The sequence below is a fragment of the Sorex fumeus genome, unplaced genomic scaffold (genome assembly GCF_029834395.1).
Source record: "Sorex fumeus unplaced genomic scaffold, SorFum_2.1 ptg000044l, whole genome shotgun sequence".
Taxonomy (NCBI): Eukaryota; Metazoa; Chordata; class Mammalia; order Eulipotyphla; family Soricidae; genus Sorex; species Sorex fumeus.
The window spans coordinates 62152264-62168265 of NW_026606101.1; the positions used below are offsets into that span (position 1 = coordinate 62152264).

At 50.6% G+C, this 16002-nt stretch overlaps 1 protein-coding gene across 9 annotated transcripts in view; it reads right to left on the reverse strand.

Moving 5' to 3' along the window:
* Positions 1–925, reverse strand: part of ACAP2 (ArfGAP with coiled-coil, ankyrin repeat and PH domains 2) — a 138531-nt gene extending 137606 nt beyond the window's left edge. For all 9 annotated transcript variants that reach the window (XM_056121146.1, XM_056121142.1, XM_056121145.1 and 6 more), the window contains exon 1: positions 614–925. In XM_056121146.1, coding sequence (XP_055977121.1) covers positions 614–666 — 53 coding nt within the window. In that variant the 5' untranslated portion in view covers positions 667–925. The remainder of the gene's footprint in view (positions 1–613) is intronic.
* Positions 926–16002: the final 15077 nt, after the last annotated feature.

The window sequence follows — 16002 nt, forward strand, 5'->3', positions numbered from 1 at the left end:
GCCGCCAGCGCCTTCCCGAGAGTCCCGCTGGCAGAGGACCCGCAAAAGCTGCACACGTCCACGTCCCAGATCGCCCCCCCGCCCCCGCCCCACACTCCTTCCTCCCACCCACTCCGGGGCTGGGAGGGTGCTGCGGGGAGGAAAAGCGCAAAGAGGAACTAAGTGAACTGCTCGCGGGTGCATCGCCTTTTGCAAGCTCCTCTCCAAGGGGAGGTGGGGTGGGGGTGGAAGGAAGGAGCGGAAGGAAGGGGAAAGGATGAGCAGCCAGAGGAAGGGGGACGTGCACGCGCGTCCACGCAAAGGGCGACCAGCCTTCGGAGACGCGGGGCACCCCCGGTTCCTGGCCGCGGGTGCGCCTGGCCTCCGGGGCGCTCCGCCCCGGGCAGAGGGCGAGAAAAGGGGGTGAGGAGGAGGCGACCTCCGCTCCCCGGCCGGCCTCGCCCCTCCTGGAAGGGGCGATCGGGGAGCCGGCCGGGCTCCGGCCGGGCTCGGGGCGACGGCAACGGCCGCTCGCGCTGTCGGGGGCCTTCCGACGGCTCCGGCTTTCGCGCCCCCCACACCGCCCGGCCCGGGCGAGGCCGGCGCGACGGCCGGGCGGCCGTGCCGCGGTTACCTGAAACGGGGCGAGTCCCTCAGACACTCCTCGAAATCCACCGTCATCTTCATCCTCGCCTCCGCCGGGCCTCGCCGGCGGCGCAGGGGGAGGCGCGGGAGCCGCGGCGGGAGCGGCGGCGCTGGGCACCCGGACGGCTAGGGCGGACGCGCGATCGCCGCTCAGCGCTGCGCGGGGCTTCGGAGGGCGCCGCGGCCGCTGCTGCTCATAGCAGCCGCAAGGACAGCGGCGGCGGCCACGACGGCTTCTCAGGCCCCAAAGTCCGGCCCCTCTTCCTCCCGCCCGCAGCAGAGCGCCGGCCCCAGGGAAACGGCCCGGGAGTGACAGCAGCCGCCAGCCAGCCACGAACCCGGGGGCCGGGGGCGGGGCTTCCGGAAGCCCCGCCCGCGGGCGCCCGGGCAACGCGCCTGAGCGAAGGCGGCCGGAGCCAATGAGCTGTGCGACCGTGGGTGCCTGCTCGCCCCCGGCGTCCCCAAGGGCCAACCGGAGCACGCAGGCGTCGTTAGGCGGGAGCGCCGGTTGCTGGGAGGCCTGCAGCAGAGGCTCCTTGGGAAGGAAGTCACGTGGCCGCGCGCCGCTCTTCCCTGCGCGCTCGCCGCCCTCCCTCGCTCCTGCCGCTCCAGCCCTGCCCTGCTGCGCTGCCGCCGCCCGGGAGCCGCCGCCTGCAGGTCCGGGGAAGGAGAGCTGCTTCTTGAGGCAGCCTGGGCAAAGGCTGAAGGAGATGGGAGCAGAAATGATGAAAGGGGAAGAGCGGCGAGCCCCCCACCGCTTCGTTTCAGTGCAGAGCAGCTGAGGCCGGAGGGTCGCTTCCATCTTTCAGTTGTTGACTTCACTCAGTATTTTTGGAAGTATATAGATTCCCACATACTCGGTCTTCTATACCCGCAGACTCTGTAGACTGGCTTTAGGGGGTACAGCATTTATTATGCCGAGAAAAATCAAAGCTACGAAAGACACTCTTCCTTACTGTACACTTTTTGCCAGTTTCAGGGTAGGCTTCCAAGACAGAGGCTCACTTGTAACTCCAGCCCTCTGGTGCATAATTTTTCTAGGCACCCTGCAAGATATTGATCTTATCCTCAATAATCCTAGAAGGCAGTTATTTCGCCGACTTCTGATCCTAAGATGTCATTGATTGTAAAAAAAAAAAAAAAGTAGGACAGATAAATGATATTTGAATATATGCTTCTTTGAGGGAGTGGGGGCATAACCAGCACTTACTCCTGGCTCTGCACTCAGGGATAGCACCTGCGGGGCTCAGGGGACCATATGGGCTTCTCCGAGGATGGACCTTGGTCAGCGGTGTAAAAAGCGAGCAAAAGTGCTTTGATGAATGCACCTTCTGTACTATATATCTCCACCCACGAATATATGCATTTTACCCAACCTAAAAAAACAGGTGCATTCATCAAAGCACACAGGGTAGGTGTTCTAACATCATAGCCGCTCTAAGGGAGAGACCTGAAAGCAAAAGTCCTGGGTTTACTTTCTCACTTTCTCACTGTACAACTGATTCTGAGAGAATCGCTGAAGCTGAAAAAGACAAAAAACCTCTAAAGGCCCTTCACTCAGTGCCATATAGTAAATGTTGGCTTTTATCCTAATTGGATCGCCTGTCTTCTCCAGTATGGTACCCAAAGGTCAAGTGTAAGCATCCTCATTCACTCTGCCCAAAGTTTTACATAAACCTTAGACCATCTGGTTAAGTATAGCATGACTGCATGTTTTCCATAACCTATGGTTATATCTTGATCTCTTTGACATTTTTCAAAACTAACAGTAAAATTGTGAGACATTACAAAGAACATATATGTGATACATGTTATTTCTTTAGTATTAAACTTGGTTTCTTTTTTTTTTAATGATACTTGTTTTTTCTTGGGTATTTATCTTGTTTTCTTTTTTAAAATTGAACTATATATCCCTTTAATCTACCCTATTTCTCTTGATAATTAGCAACTATTGACAATTAAACATTCATCACTCTAAATGTCAGACATTTTGGTTAGTGAAGTCAGCTCTTCCAGCTTTGTAACTTCATTGTCCAATTTAGAGAGTTGGTCATCCCTACATCATTTAAAAAGCATTCCTGATGCATGCCAATTAATAATTTCTTGTTTCAATACTTTGTCACCGTATAGCCCTTTGGAAGATACCCAATGTACTACTTTGGGCTACAAATTAAAATTCAGCTGTATGACCCTCAGTACAATAACTTAGCTGAGCTGATATTCAAATGAATATCTTCTTGTAGATGACTGAATTTAACATTCAGTGATAAGCCTACCACAATTTTTCTTCTAGTTTGATAAAGCAAGCATTTTGGGGTGACAAATGTGTGCTGTGACCTAAATTCAGAAATATTAAAAGTGAGGTTGGATGCATGAGAGCAGTGAAGAAATACAATATTACTATTATCCCATAATAATGGAAAGCACATTCCCAAGATATAAAAATAGCTTGACAGATGACTCAAACCAAACACAGGCCACGTGACCCCAGACTCTAACTGCACAGTGACCATCTCCTCTTTCGAACTCAGCAGTTGCCACTGTGCCTTAGGTTGCCTGTGAAGTCTTTCCCTCTAGCCTCTTTAAAATGCTGCTCAATGCCACCTCTTGCAGGAAGCGTACTCTATTTTTTGGTTTATTTGAGGTTTGGGAACCACAACTGGCAATGCTTAGAAGTTATTCCTCGCTCCATACGCAGAGGTCCCTCCTGCTGGTGTGGGGCTAGAGATTTGAACTCAGGCCCCTGCATGTAAAGCAGGAGCTCCAGTCTGTTTGAACTCACTCGCTCTCTCTCCCTCTCTTCCTTTTACCCTCTCTCCCTCTCTTCCTTCCACCCTCTCTCCCTCCCTTTCTCCCTCACTCCCTTTCTCTCCCTCTCTCCCTTTTTCTCTCTCTCCCTCTCCCTTTCTGCCTCTCCCTCTCTTTCTCTCTTCCTTTCTCTCTCCCTTTCTCCCCTTCTCTCCCTCCCCCTCTTTCTCTCTCTCCCTCTGTCTCTCTGTCTCTCTGTCTCTCTGTCTCCCTGTCTCTGTCCTCTGTCTGTCTGTCTGTCTGTCTGTCTCTCTCTCTCTCTCTCTCTCTCTCTCTCTCTGCAGAAACACAGAATATATATTAAAAAAAGAAAAGAAAACAGAATATAGACCTCTGTTTTCGGCATCCTGAGAGTAACTTACCAGGCTGAGCCTATGATCCAAAACGGTATAAACGATCAAATCTTAAATCCCTCAAATTTCTTCTCCCAGACCCCCCCCCCCCAGTTTCTTCCTCCAAGCCCTCTGAGCCCTTGCAAATCCACCGCCCTTCCCAAAGTGCTTGTCACTTCCTCTGTGACTCCTTCTCCCTGTTCCCCTCCTAGCAGAGGCTTTTAGTACCCACACCCCGTCCTCTTGGGCCAGGATCCTTAGTCAGCAAGAGCCTAACTCCGGAGAGCAATTTACATTTTACATTCCACCTTCATACAAGAATTTGTATTGTTTGAGCCTAATGTCATCTAGTTCTTCCAGTTTTGCTTTCCTTGTTGCTGCTGAATTTCTAGTATCTCCCTGCCTTCTTCAGGCAATTACATTGTAAATGATCTCAAGAGGATGAAATTACTTGTCCTTTTTTTTTTTTAATCCTTTTCTTTCCTTCTTCCTCTTTTGGTTTTGGGGCCACACCTGTTGGTGAGCAGGTCTACTCTGGGCTCTGGTCACTCTTGATGGTGCTCAGGAGGCCAGGTAGTTCTGGGGATCAAACCTGGGCTTCCCACATGCAAATACACTCAGCATTTGAGCAATCTCTCTGGCCAGCACTTGGTGTTTTGGCGAAGGGAAGCTTAGGTCCTCTTGTATCTCTGAGAAGTGGTGAGAGTGTCCTTCTCTTTCTTTTTACTTCCCCAATCCTGCCGAGTTTCCTCAAAAAAACAAAACAAACAAAACAAAACAAAACAAAACAAAATGATGTGGGGGCAGTTCTCTGTGTGCTGTGTGATTTTTTTTTTTTTTGGTGCTGCACCCAGCAGGACTCATAGGCTATTTTGGGTGGTAGTTGGGAGACAAGGGGTCTTAGGGATCAAACACAGCCCTCCCGCACACAAAGCGTGCACTCAGCCCATTGAACTATCTCTCTGACCCTTAACTTTTGGTTTTTGTAGGGCCTACACCCAGACTGGGCAAAGTGGGAGCATGCAGTGCTGGGGATCACAGTTAAGGCCTTGTTCATGCTAAAGCAGCCTTGTGCCACTTGTACTCTCTCCACGGCTTTCTCCCTTATGTGCCCGGTTGGCGTGTAGTCCTCCCTGATGCTCCACATGTGTTTTCAGATAGCCACAAGGTGCTGAAGAGATGATAGAATGGAGAAGCTAGTTGGATGGTAGCAGTACAGAGCAAGGGAAGGAAAGATCTGTGCCCCGTATATTGCTGAGCTCTAGTGCATGTTTACCATATTAAACTATGAGATTCAGGGGGACACGGTGTGTGTATATGGGTGGGGTGAGAGGGGGGTGTCATATCCAGTGGTGCTCCTGAGCTCCTGGAGTTATGGTGCTGGGGGATGCTTGGATGAAACCTGGGCCTTCATCTGGCAAGGTGCACACGTCAACCCTTCGAGCTATTCTCCTGGCCCCTCGGACAATTTTACAACAGAAACCAAATAGCCAGATTTGAACTTAAAATCTCCTAGTTGCAAACTTTGGCAACCTTTTCAAAATATTAGAAAATATTGGGAGAGAGGAATCAATCGGCAGGAGCATGAGCACGTGGGAACCCCAGATTTTATCCTCAGGACCCCGTGGTCCCCCAAGCACTGCCAGAAACAATGGCCCAGCTGGCAGCAGCCTCTGAGCACCCATCAGTGCAGCCCCCAAACCAAAAAAATCAATTTCAGAGACTCTATGTGCATTTCTTGATATTCCTTGAGTTTGGTTATGTTATTTTTGATCTGGGCACCAAACCCATCAATGTTCAAGGGTTACCCCTAGCTCTGTGCACAGGGAACCACGGGTAGTGCTGGGGATGGAAACAGGATCTGCTGCATGCAGAGCAAGTGCTTTACTTTCTACGTGATCTCTCTGGCCCTCTTGACAATACTTTCTTTTTCTTTCTTTCTAAATTTAGAGTTTGAGGGCCATCCCCAGTAGTGCTCGGGGACTACTTCCTTCTTAGTTATTGATGCTGCACCTAGGGGATCACTCCTGGCAGTGCTTGGAGTACTCTATATGGTGCTGGGGATTGAACCAAAATGTACATGACAAGCAGCTTGGCCCTGAACTGTCCCCTCTAGCCACCCCTCTCTCGACAGTTCTTGATGCAGCCTTTCAACCTGTGTTTCTGCAGCTTATCACTTGAATCTCTTTCCCAATTCCCAGATCCCAGAAGAAAGCACTCACCTGCCCAGCTCACCTGACTGGGCCAACCCATGCAAGGTGAAATCATTCAGTTTAATCATTCCTGCAGGATGGGGGTGGTGATGGAGGCTGCAAGACCGCTGACTGGAGCAAGGCTTTGAAACTTGTCCATTGAGACAAGTGTAGGAGTATACCCAAGAAGCTGCTTTTGTTTGGGGCCACACCCGCTTGTGCTCAGGGCTTACTTTTGGCTCTCTACTCAGTGATCACTCCTGGTAGGGCTCAGGGGGTCGTATGTGGTACCTGGAATCAAACCCAGGTCTGACACATGAAAGGCCTGTCCCATAATCAAGAAACTCTAATGAGATCCAGAGTAAATAAAAGAGGTGTTGTCAGTGGTGGGTGCCTAGGGGGTCAGTCGGGTAGAAGTCAACCCCAATCTCCACCCAGATTCAAGCTCTTGCCTTTATGTTGCAGAAAGAATTTCCAGAGAGCACAGGGAATGACTTCAAATAGTTCTACTTAGGATCTATGAGAGACAGAGACAGACAGAGACAGGAGAGATAATAGAGAACCCCATAAAGTAAAAGAAAGGCTGGAATTCAGTCAATCCCAGAGTGGAAATGTGCGTTGCTTGCTATTGCAATTGTTTTTATGGGGTTTTCCCCAAGCTTTGCCAGCTGGGAGTCCTGTATGGATACAAATCTTTTGCTAGGGTGCCGCCAAAAAAAATAAATAAATAAAAAAATAAAGAATTGTTCTTGTTTTTAGAGTGTGTTTTTTTTTTTGTTTTGGTTTGGTGGGCAGAGGGCACACCTAGCTGAGTTCAGTGCCAACTCCTGACTCTGCGTTCAGGAATTACTCGTGGCAGGACTTGGGGACCATATGGGTACAGGAATCAGACCTGGGTTGGCCATACGCAAGGCAAATCCCCTACCCACTGTACTCTCTATCCAGCCCTGGAAATCGGACTTTGAGCTTTTGTGGTGGTCTTCTTTTGAATTCTCTCTCTTTCTCTCTCTCTCTCTCTCTCTCTCTCTCTCTCTCTCTCTCTCTCTCTCTCTCTCTCTTTCCTTGTGGAATTTTCTCCTCTTCTGAGGAGTCCAGTCTACTCTGGGTTGGCATAGGCACTCCTTAGAGTTTTATCAGACCCCAATTTCTGCAACTCCAAAGGGGTCCAGCCTTCACACTTTTGCACTGCTTTGGGGATGACAACAAAGTCACTTATTTTGTCTAGATCACACCTTGGTTTTATTACTTCCCAAATAAACTTGCTCATGACTAGCAGCTCCCTCCCCACCCGCTTCATAGGTACGCAAATGAAAGATTTGCAAGTAACAAGCCATACACTTATTTTAAAACACATTTTAATAAACCCACCCTCCTTTAGTCACATAACCTCATAAGAAACTAGCCACTGAGGAATGAGGTGATTTCCCTGGAAGACAGCGTCCATGCACACCTCATGCAGCGCAGCTAGTCAACGTCCTGTTCACCCAGGACTTTGGTCCCTGACTCACCATCCTCCACCCCATCACTTCTAGTGATTTCAACATTCACCCATCCTTTCTCTCTTTCCTTCAACAATTCCCAGGGAGCACGTCCTTTGACCACTACTCAGGGTAGGTGTGCTCCGTGTTTATAGATAAAGCATTCCCTTGTCACCGCCAAGGACAGAAAGGCACATGGTACACCCTGGGCCCAGGCATGTGCCTTCATGGCGGGACCCTATACTCTGAGAGTCATTTCTCCCAGGGGAGGAGAAACTGAATTCTGCTAGGTCTGGAAATGTAGAACCCTCATCTACATGAAAGAGCCACGAGATGGTGAGGAAGGTCTAAGACCCCCAACCATAGAGAACATGTGAGCAGAGCACAGAGGTAAACAGTGAAGGACCTTGTCTGCCCAGTTAAGGGATTTTTATCTTAAAGCAATGGGAAGCCCCTGGAAGAGCAATCTTTGAGGAGGGGGGAGGGGGAAGGAAGAGTTGGGGAAATCTCCCGAGTGGAATCCAGGAGGTGAGGCCCCGGGGCCCCACCAGTCTTCACTGGTAATTGGCACAGTCTGAGAATGCAGTGCCACTGGGTCCTACAGTACCAGGCTACCGGGGCCAGCCTGAGGGTGCTTGAGGGGCCTCCAGTTTCCTCTCAGAGATGCCTGCAGAAACATGTGGTTCTGGGGGTTGAACCCAGGTTGGCACACATGAACATGAGCCCTGACCGTGGTACCCTCTCCAGGCTTCAAACGGGAATTTTATTATTTGGGAGGGAGGTCATTTGGGGACCACCTCTGATGGTGCTCATTGCTTATTCCTGATTCTGTGCTCAGGGATCACTCCTGGCACTCTGGGGATCATACGGGATGCTGGGGGTTGAACTGGGGTCTGCTGCTTCCGAGGCAGGTGCCAAAACTCCTGTGCTCTATGTCTTCACTTTACAATTAAAATTTTAAATGCAGGTGGGAAGAGCAAGTGGAGCCACCTATCTACATTGGGACTCTGTGACTAAATGTCCTGAGCAATGCCCAGGGTTTCAGCCCAGAGAGTCACCATCCGGAAGCTTTAGGGAAGACAGTGGAGGGGGTCTGATGGTCAGGCGCCTGTCGGGAGAGAGGCCAAAGTCCTAGGATGACGTCAGGTTCAGGTGAGGGTGACTGGGTGGGCCCCAGGCACAGAAAGAAAACAAAGCTTATCTCGGTCTCAAACTCTGCCCCTTCAGAAAGTCCTTAAATGTCCCCTCCTCAAACGTGTCTCACCCCGGCGTTCCAGGCACGCGCTTGACCCTGAGTTTTTCTCCTGCTCCCTCCTGCACCGCAATTTTACTTCATGCCCCTAAACTCCAACCAGAACAATTTTGTTTGGCTGGTTGGTTGTGGTTTTTCTGGGCCACCCGCAGCCATGCCCACAGGCTACTCCCTGGTCTGAGCTCAGGATCACGTCCAGCAGTGCTCGGGGAACCAGGGGATCAAGCCTGGGCCTCTTGCATGCAAAGCTCCTGCCTAGCCCTTGGAGTTGTCTTCAAGGCCCCCATCATGGCTATTTTTATCTCCCAGACCTGTGGAAACCATCTGTCTTTCCTGCCTTCACCACCCCAACTCTTCTCCCTGCGTCTCCCCTGGCATCACAGAATCATTCCCAACATTGTCCCCTGGGTTCCTCTCGCCACTGGAGACCATTTAGGTCTCAAATGGGCGCCCTGGGAAAACAACATAAGCATGCAGAGTGCTGGGATACAGTTTGTATTTTAACAGAGACCAGCAGGCAGGAGATGAAGGCTTCCCAGGCAGAGATGCTAGCAGCGTATCTGCGCTCCCTGACCCCACACCACCGGCGTTGTCTCCTGTCTGTGTCACTTACCTGTGGCCAGTTCCCTGGCACACTGGCTACCCAAATCCTATGCAAGCTGTGACCCCGGCCTCTCATGATGTCTTGATAGTTCCAACATTTGATGACAGAACAGTAGGAGTCCTGCTCTAGGATCTCTCCTCCCAGCCCTGACCCACATTCTCATCTACATTCCCATCTTCCTGCCTTATCTGCCTATCTCAGAGGTTCCTCCACTCTGCCGTGCTCCACCTCTCCCTCCTGCTCCTCTGAGGAAGACGGTGTTAGGCTCTCTCTTCGCTCTCTTTCTCTCCTTCCCTCTCTTCTTCCCTCTCTCTCTCCCTTCCTTCCTTCCTTCCTTCCTTCCTTGTTTCTCCTTCCTTCCTTCCTTCCTTCCTTCCTTCCTTCCTTCCTTCCTTCCTCTTTCTTCCTTTCTTCCTCCTTTCCTCTCCTCCCTCCCTCCCTCCCTCCCTCCCTCCCTTCCTTCCTTCCTTCCTTCCTTCCTTCCTTCCTTCCTTCCTTCCTTCCTTCCTTCCTTTCTCTGTCCCTCAGCAAATGCCTTAACCCTTGTATTTTTTCTGGTCCCTCAACTCTCTCTCTCTGTCTTTGTTTTGGGGCCATACCCAGTAGTGCATAGAGGTTGCTCCTGGCTCTACACACAGGAATCACTCTTTGCAGTGCGCAGGGAACCATATGGGATGCTGGGGATTGAACCGGGATCAGCTGGGTGCAAAACAAGTGCCCAACCTCTGGTCCCTCACTCAGTCTTTTTTTTTTGGGGGGGGGGGGGGGTTCACACCCAGCAATGCTCAGGAATTACTCCTGGCTCTGCACTCAAGAATCACTCCTGGCAGTGCTTAGAGGACCAAATGGGACGTTAGGGATCAAAACTGGGTCTGGGATCAATGTCGAAGACGCGGATATGTTCCTCTCCCAAATTGATCTTTCCTTTACTCAAATCCTGGCGATTCCTTATGCACACGTATGTGCCTCCCTACCAGACCCTGAGCTCAGATGGTGCCGCGGATGTGGCCGGGAGGGCAGAGGGAGAACTCAGCTGCTCGTGAGTTTGCTGGTGCCTGACTCACTGGTGGTTTTCCACCCTGACTGCATGACACAATCCTCTGTAAAACTGTTCTGTGCTTGTTTTAAAACAGAATCATGAGCCCTACCTACTAAATCATATTTTCCAGCAAGGGGCCTGGGCAGAAGTCCCACAGATGATTCTGAGGCATCGACTTCATCTCTGAAGCTCTGTGAATGCTAGCGAGTGCCCATCTGCAACTCCAGTTCCTGGCACAAACACCAGCATTGTAGGTGCCCACAGAATGCAGCTTGGGTAGAAACTGTGCCTTTGGAACATTCACAGCACAGCATGCTTCCCTGCCTCTTCCTTTGTTGCTGCCGCCACTGCAATGGCTGATGTTGCCACATGCTGAGGGGTGGTGCTCCCTGGGGGGGGTGTCACACACTCAGGGTGCAGCTCCAGACAGAGAGTCACTGGCACTGCACTTGGCACCCAGGGGGTAACTCTGGAGATCCAATACGGGGACTTGTGCTTATGGGACAGGGAATTTATATATGACTTGAACCCAGGGTTTCATACATGCAGGACCTGTGCCCTGCCACTGACTACATTCCCTGGTCCCAAATAGTGCCTATTTGTTTGTTGTTGTGGTGGTGCTGGGCACCAAATCCTGAGATGAGGGGCAGTGCTAGGGATTGAACATGAGATCTCACACATGCCAGGTTGGGCTCTAACATGACACCACAGCCTGGGCCCTAAAACCTTTAATATATTCCATAGCTGGTGCTGGAGCGGGGTAGGGCATTTTGCATATGCATATTCGACCCAGATTCAACCCCCATCACCCAATTTGGTCCCTTGAGCCTGCCAGGAGTGATCCCTGAGGGCAGAGTGAAGAGTAAACCCTAAGGACCAATTATCTTTCCAAACCTAGATTTAGGGATCAGAAAAACAGTATGGCAGGTAAGGGGATTGCCTTGCCATGGCCAATCCAGGTTTGATTTACAACATGCCATATGCCATCCTGAGCACTGCCAGATGTGTCCCCCCCCAATAAAAAACTAAGCTAAAAGAAAAGGTTAGGCTACTTTTGGAAAACAGTATGGACGATTCTCAAAAAATTAGAAATTGAGCTCCCATTTGACCCAGCAATACCACTCCTGGGAATATATCCCAGAGAGGCAAAAATGTATAGTCGAAGTGACATCTGCACTTGTTTGTTCATTGCAGCACTCTTTACAATAGCCAGAATCTGGAAAAAACCTGAGTGCCCAAGAACAGATGACTGGTTAAAGAAACTTTGGTACATCTACACAATGGAGTACTATGTAGCTGTTAGAAAGGATGAAGTCATGAAATTTATATACAAATGGTACTACATGGAGAGTGTTATGCTAAGTGAAATGAGTCAGAAAGAGAGGGATAGACATAGAAAGATTGCATTCATCTGGGGGATATGAAGTAACAAAATAGGAGATCAATACCCAAGAATAGCCGAGATCAGTATCAGGAGGATTACTCCATGGCTTAGAGGCCAACTGGGCATTCTAGGGGAAAGGGCAGCTCAGATAGAGAAGGGAGCACCAAATAAAGGGTGTTTGGAGGATCCTCCCAGGAGGGGAGATGCATGTTGAAAGTAGACTATGGACCGAACATGATTGCCACTCCATGCCTCTTTTGCAGATCACAACACCCAAAAGGAGAGAGAGAACAAAAGGAAATGCCCTGCCACAGAGGCAGGGTGGGATGGGGGGGATGGGTGTGGGAGGGATACTGGGATCCATGGTGGTGAAAAATGGGCACTGGTGGAGGGATGGGTATTTGATCATTGTATAATCGAAACCCAAGCACAAAAATTTGTAAGTCTACAATTGTACCTCATGGTGTTTCACTAATAAAAAAAGAAAAGAAAAGGTTAGGCTAATGGGGTCCAGACCATAACTTGAATCTGTGGCTTGTTGCCCAGTCTGTATTTACTCCATGAATCTTATGCTGGTCCAACCACCTACCCCAGGCCCAGCCTTGAGTATGTAGTCTAGAGATTTGCTTTTTACCCAACCACAAACCTTTTGATCCAAAATACCAACCATTGTCTGTATGTGCATCCCAATATATTGATCTGCCCATGGTCTGCTCTGAGAGCTTTCCTGGAAGTCTTCCTCTCTCAGAAACTCCACATTTCATAGATTGGCACCACCTGGCAAGTCTCCTTGGGCACAGTTCTGCTTTTCTGTTTCATTTGGATCACCTCCCACACCTCAGAGCTGCTGCCCGGGTTCAGGCCTTCAATACCTCTTACCCGAATTATTGTGCTGATTCTTAGCAGCCCCTGACCCATCACTGGCTAATGGTGTTCCTTCAAAATGTAAACACCCGGGGCTGGAGCCATAGCACAGTAGGTAGGGCATTTGCCTTGCACATGGCCCACCCGGGTTCAATTCCCAACATCCCATATGGTGCCCTGATCACCGCCAGGGGTAAATCCTGAGTGCAGAGCCAGGAGTAACCCCTGTGCATCGCCGGGTGTGACCCAAAAAGAAAAAAATAAACACCCAAGTCCATCCCCCACTGCTTCAGAGGGTGGCAGTGTTCTGAAGACTTCAGGGACAGTCCCCAAACATAAATCAACTCATCCGCCTTGTTGACCAGCGTCCTTATAACAAGGAAGGGACCCTGACCCGTGCACAAGCAAACGCAAGGAGGAATGAGAAGATGGTCAGGCGCAGGTTAATGAGAGTAAGACTTCAGGAGAAACCAGACCCACCTAGAGATCCAACTTGGACTTCCAGCCTCCCGGAGCCATGAGAAAATCGGTTCTGAGGCTCTGGGCAGCTAGGCTGTGGCAGGGCACAAGGACCAGCCCTAGAAAACACCCATGCTGTCACTCTGTCCTCAAAGGCCTTGGATGTCCTGGGGGACCTCCTTTACATAGTAGAGTTCACCTAGCCCTAGTAAAGCTGGACAGTGGCTCTTTCCAGCACTGCAAACCTCCACACAGAGGCTGATGCTGAGGCTCAGCCAACAGGAACTGCCATAGAAGAAGCAAGGGAGGTGCAGGATCCCTTCCGGGGTCAAAGTGGTACCCAGGAGCCGTGTCTTGGTTCCTGGGGCTGAGTGGTGAGGATCAGGTGGTAGGTCCAGCAGGCAGCAGTGCTGGACGGGCTATAGCGTTAGAGCCATGTCCCATATGGTGTGGGTGTGGTGTGGCCATGGTGTCTTCACTGCTGGCAGATGCAGCTTCTCCCCAGATTGGCTCTGGGCTGCCAGCCCTGCTGACTCCCAAGAACCCCATCCTAAGTCTCCACCCTCCCAGCAGCCTTTTCATGAGGCTCGTCTGAGGTGTGGTTTCTAGAGATTAGAACTGGCCGAGTGTGCCAACAACACAACCTGCTGTGCCACCCCAGCGAGCACCGCAGTTCAGCACTATGGGAGCGCTTCAGCAGGGCGAGTGTGTGAACCCTGGTCGTTGCAATCACCAACACCATCCACAGCCACAGTGAAGGGAGGGAGGAGCTGGATGAACAGAACAAACCTAAATGAAAAGAAAATGAAATGAAAAGTAGTTCTAAATTGAAAGAGCTACTTAAAATGGACTCACGTGTAGTCGATGTGTTTTGATACACACAGAAGTGTGTCATTACTGCCACAATTGACAGGGCATTTTCATGACCCAGAACGGGTTCCCTTGTACGCAACCCCCAACCAACTTCCCATTCTACACCAATCCCTGGCATTTTCAGTCACTGTAGATTCGTTTGAGATTTCTAGACTTTCACATAAATGGAATCATAGAATATGTACTCCTTTGTGTCTGGCTTTTGGGGGTTTGTTGGTTTTAGCCTTTGAGAGCCATCCAGCAGTGCTTGGAGATTATTCATAGCTCTGTGCTCAGGGGTCACTCCTGGTGGTGCTTAGGGGATCGTGCCGTGCTGGGGGTCAAGCCAGTGCAGTCACATGCAAGGCAAGTGCTTTGACACGTGTACTATCCCTCTGATCCAGCTCTTTTCATTTTTTTTTTTTTGGGTCACATTCAGCCCTGCACAGGGATTACTCCTGGCTCTGCACTCAGGAATTACTCCTGGCGGTGCTTGGGGGGATATGGGATGCTGGGAATCAACCATAGTGCACTCAGCAGGCTGGGGCCAAGAACAATCATAAGGGAAAAGAAAATGGGGCTGGAGAGACAGTCCAGAAGTAGGGCATGTGCCTTGCATGCAGCCCACCCGGATTGGATCCCTGGCAGCTTATATGGTCCCCCAAGTCAGTCAGCAGTTATTTGTGAGCACAGAGCCAGGAGTAAAGTCCTGAGTGTTGTCTTAAAACAAAATGAAACCAAAAAATAGGAAAAAACAAAAAGAAGGAAAAGATTAAGAATGGTTTTATGAGGACTGGAAAGATAGCGTGTGGCCGCTCTGAGTTTGAACCCCAGTTGGCACGGCCTCCGAATACTACCATAATGACCATGGTGGTTGGCCCTCTAGACCCGAGCATAGCCCAGTGACCCCCTAACACTGCTGGGTCTGAGCAGCATGTGCCACCATAGCATATGACGCCTGTAACTGGACGGACAACGGCTCAGAGACATCCCAGCCCTGAGCACTGTGTGGAACTCCACTGAGTTCCAAAGGGAACCATCTTGTTAGTGGCCAGGGAAGTAGCTCAATGGCCAGGCACTGACTTTGCACGTATGAGGCCTCGGCTGTGATCCCAGCACTGCCCGCCCCTCCCCCCGCCCCAAAACCTGGGCCATATTTATTTTTGGCGGGTTTCTGGGGGGAGCACACCCACAGTGGTGCTTTGGGGCTATTCCTGGCTCTTTGTTCGGGGATCTCACTAGTTTTTGCTCATCCTTGTGCAGTGCTGGGGATCTGGCCTCTAGTGGCAAAGCATGCCCTCCTGTCTATTAAGCTCTCTCTCTCTCTCACTCTCTTTCTCTCTCTCTCTCTCTCTCTCTCTCTCTCTCTCTCTCATGACTCAACATGGTCAGATTTTAAGTGGGCGATATAGGGGCCAGAGAGATAAGACAGTGGATAGGGGCTTGCCTTGCATGCGGCCAAGCCAGGTTCAATCCGCAACACCCCCATCCGAGCACTGCCAGAAGTTAACTCTCAGCACTGCCAGGTATGGCCCAAAACCAAATTCAAAAGTGGAGGAAGACACGGTTCCTGGAGTGATAGCACAGCCGGTAGGGCGTTTGCCTTGTACGTGGCTGATTTGGGTTTGATTCCCAGCATCCCATATTGCCACCTGAGCATCGCCAGGAGTAATTCCTGAGTGCATGAGCCAGGAGTAACACTCTGAGCATCACCGGGTGTGACCCAAAAAGCAAAAAAAAAAAAAAAAAAAAAAAAAAAAGTGGAGGAAGGCAAATGGACAGATGATTGAGTTTAGAAACTCAATTCATGCAAATTACAAAGGGGATTATTGTTTCTATTCCCAGATGGTAAAGATGGAGAAGAAACAGCTCAGGAGAATGTGGCCGTCCTGGGAGCAGGAGCTGCTGGCCTGGCTCCCTGCTGTCCTCCCGTGCCACCACAGAGAGCCGAGGCTCCATTCCTGTGCAGGATTACACAAGTGATGCCGTGAGACGCGGCCTTTCCTTCCTGCTCAGAGACTGCCAGCACCCCGTCCGGGGGACTTGGGCTTTCAAGGGGCGCCGTGGGCTGGGCCCAGTTCTGAAAACTCTGCCTCGTGAGAAGATAAACAACT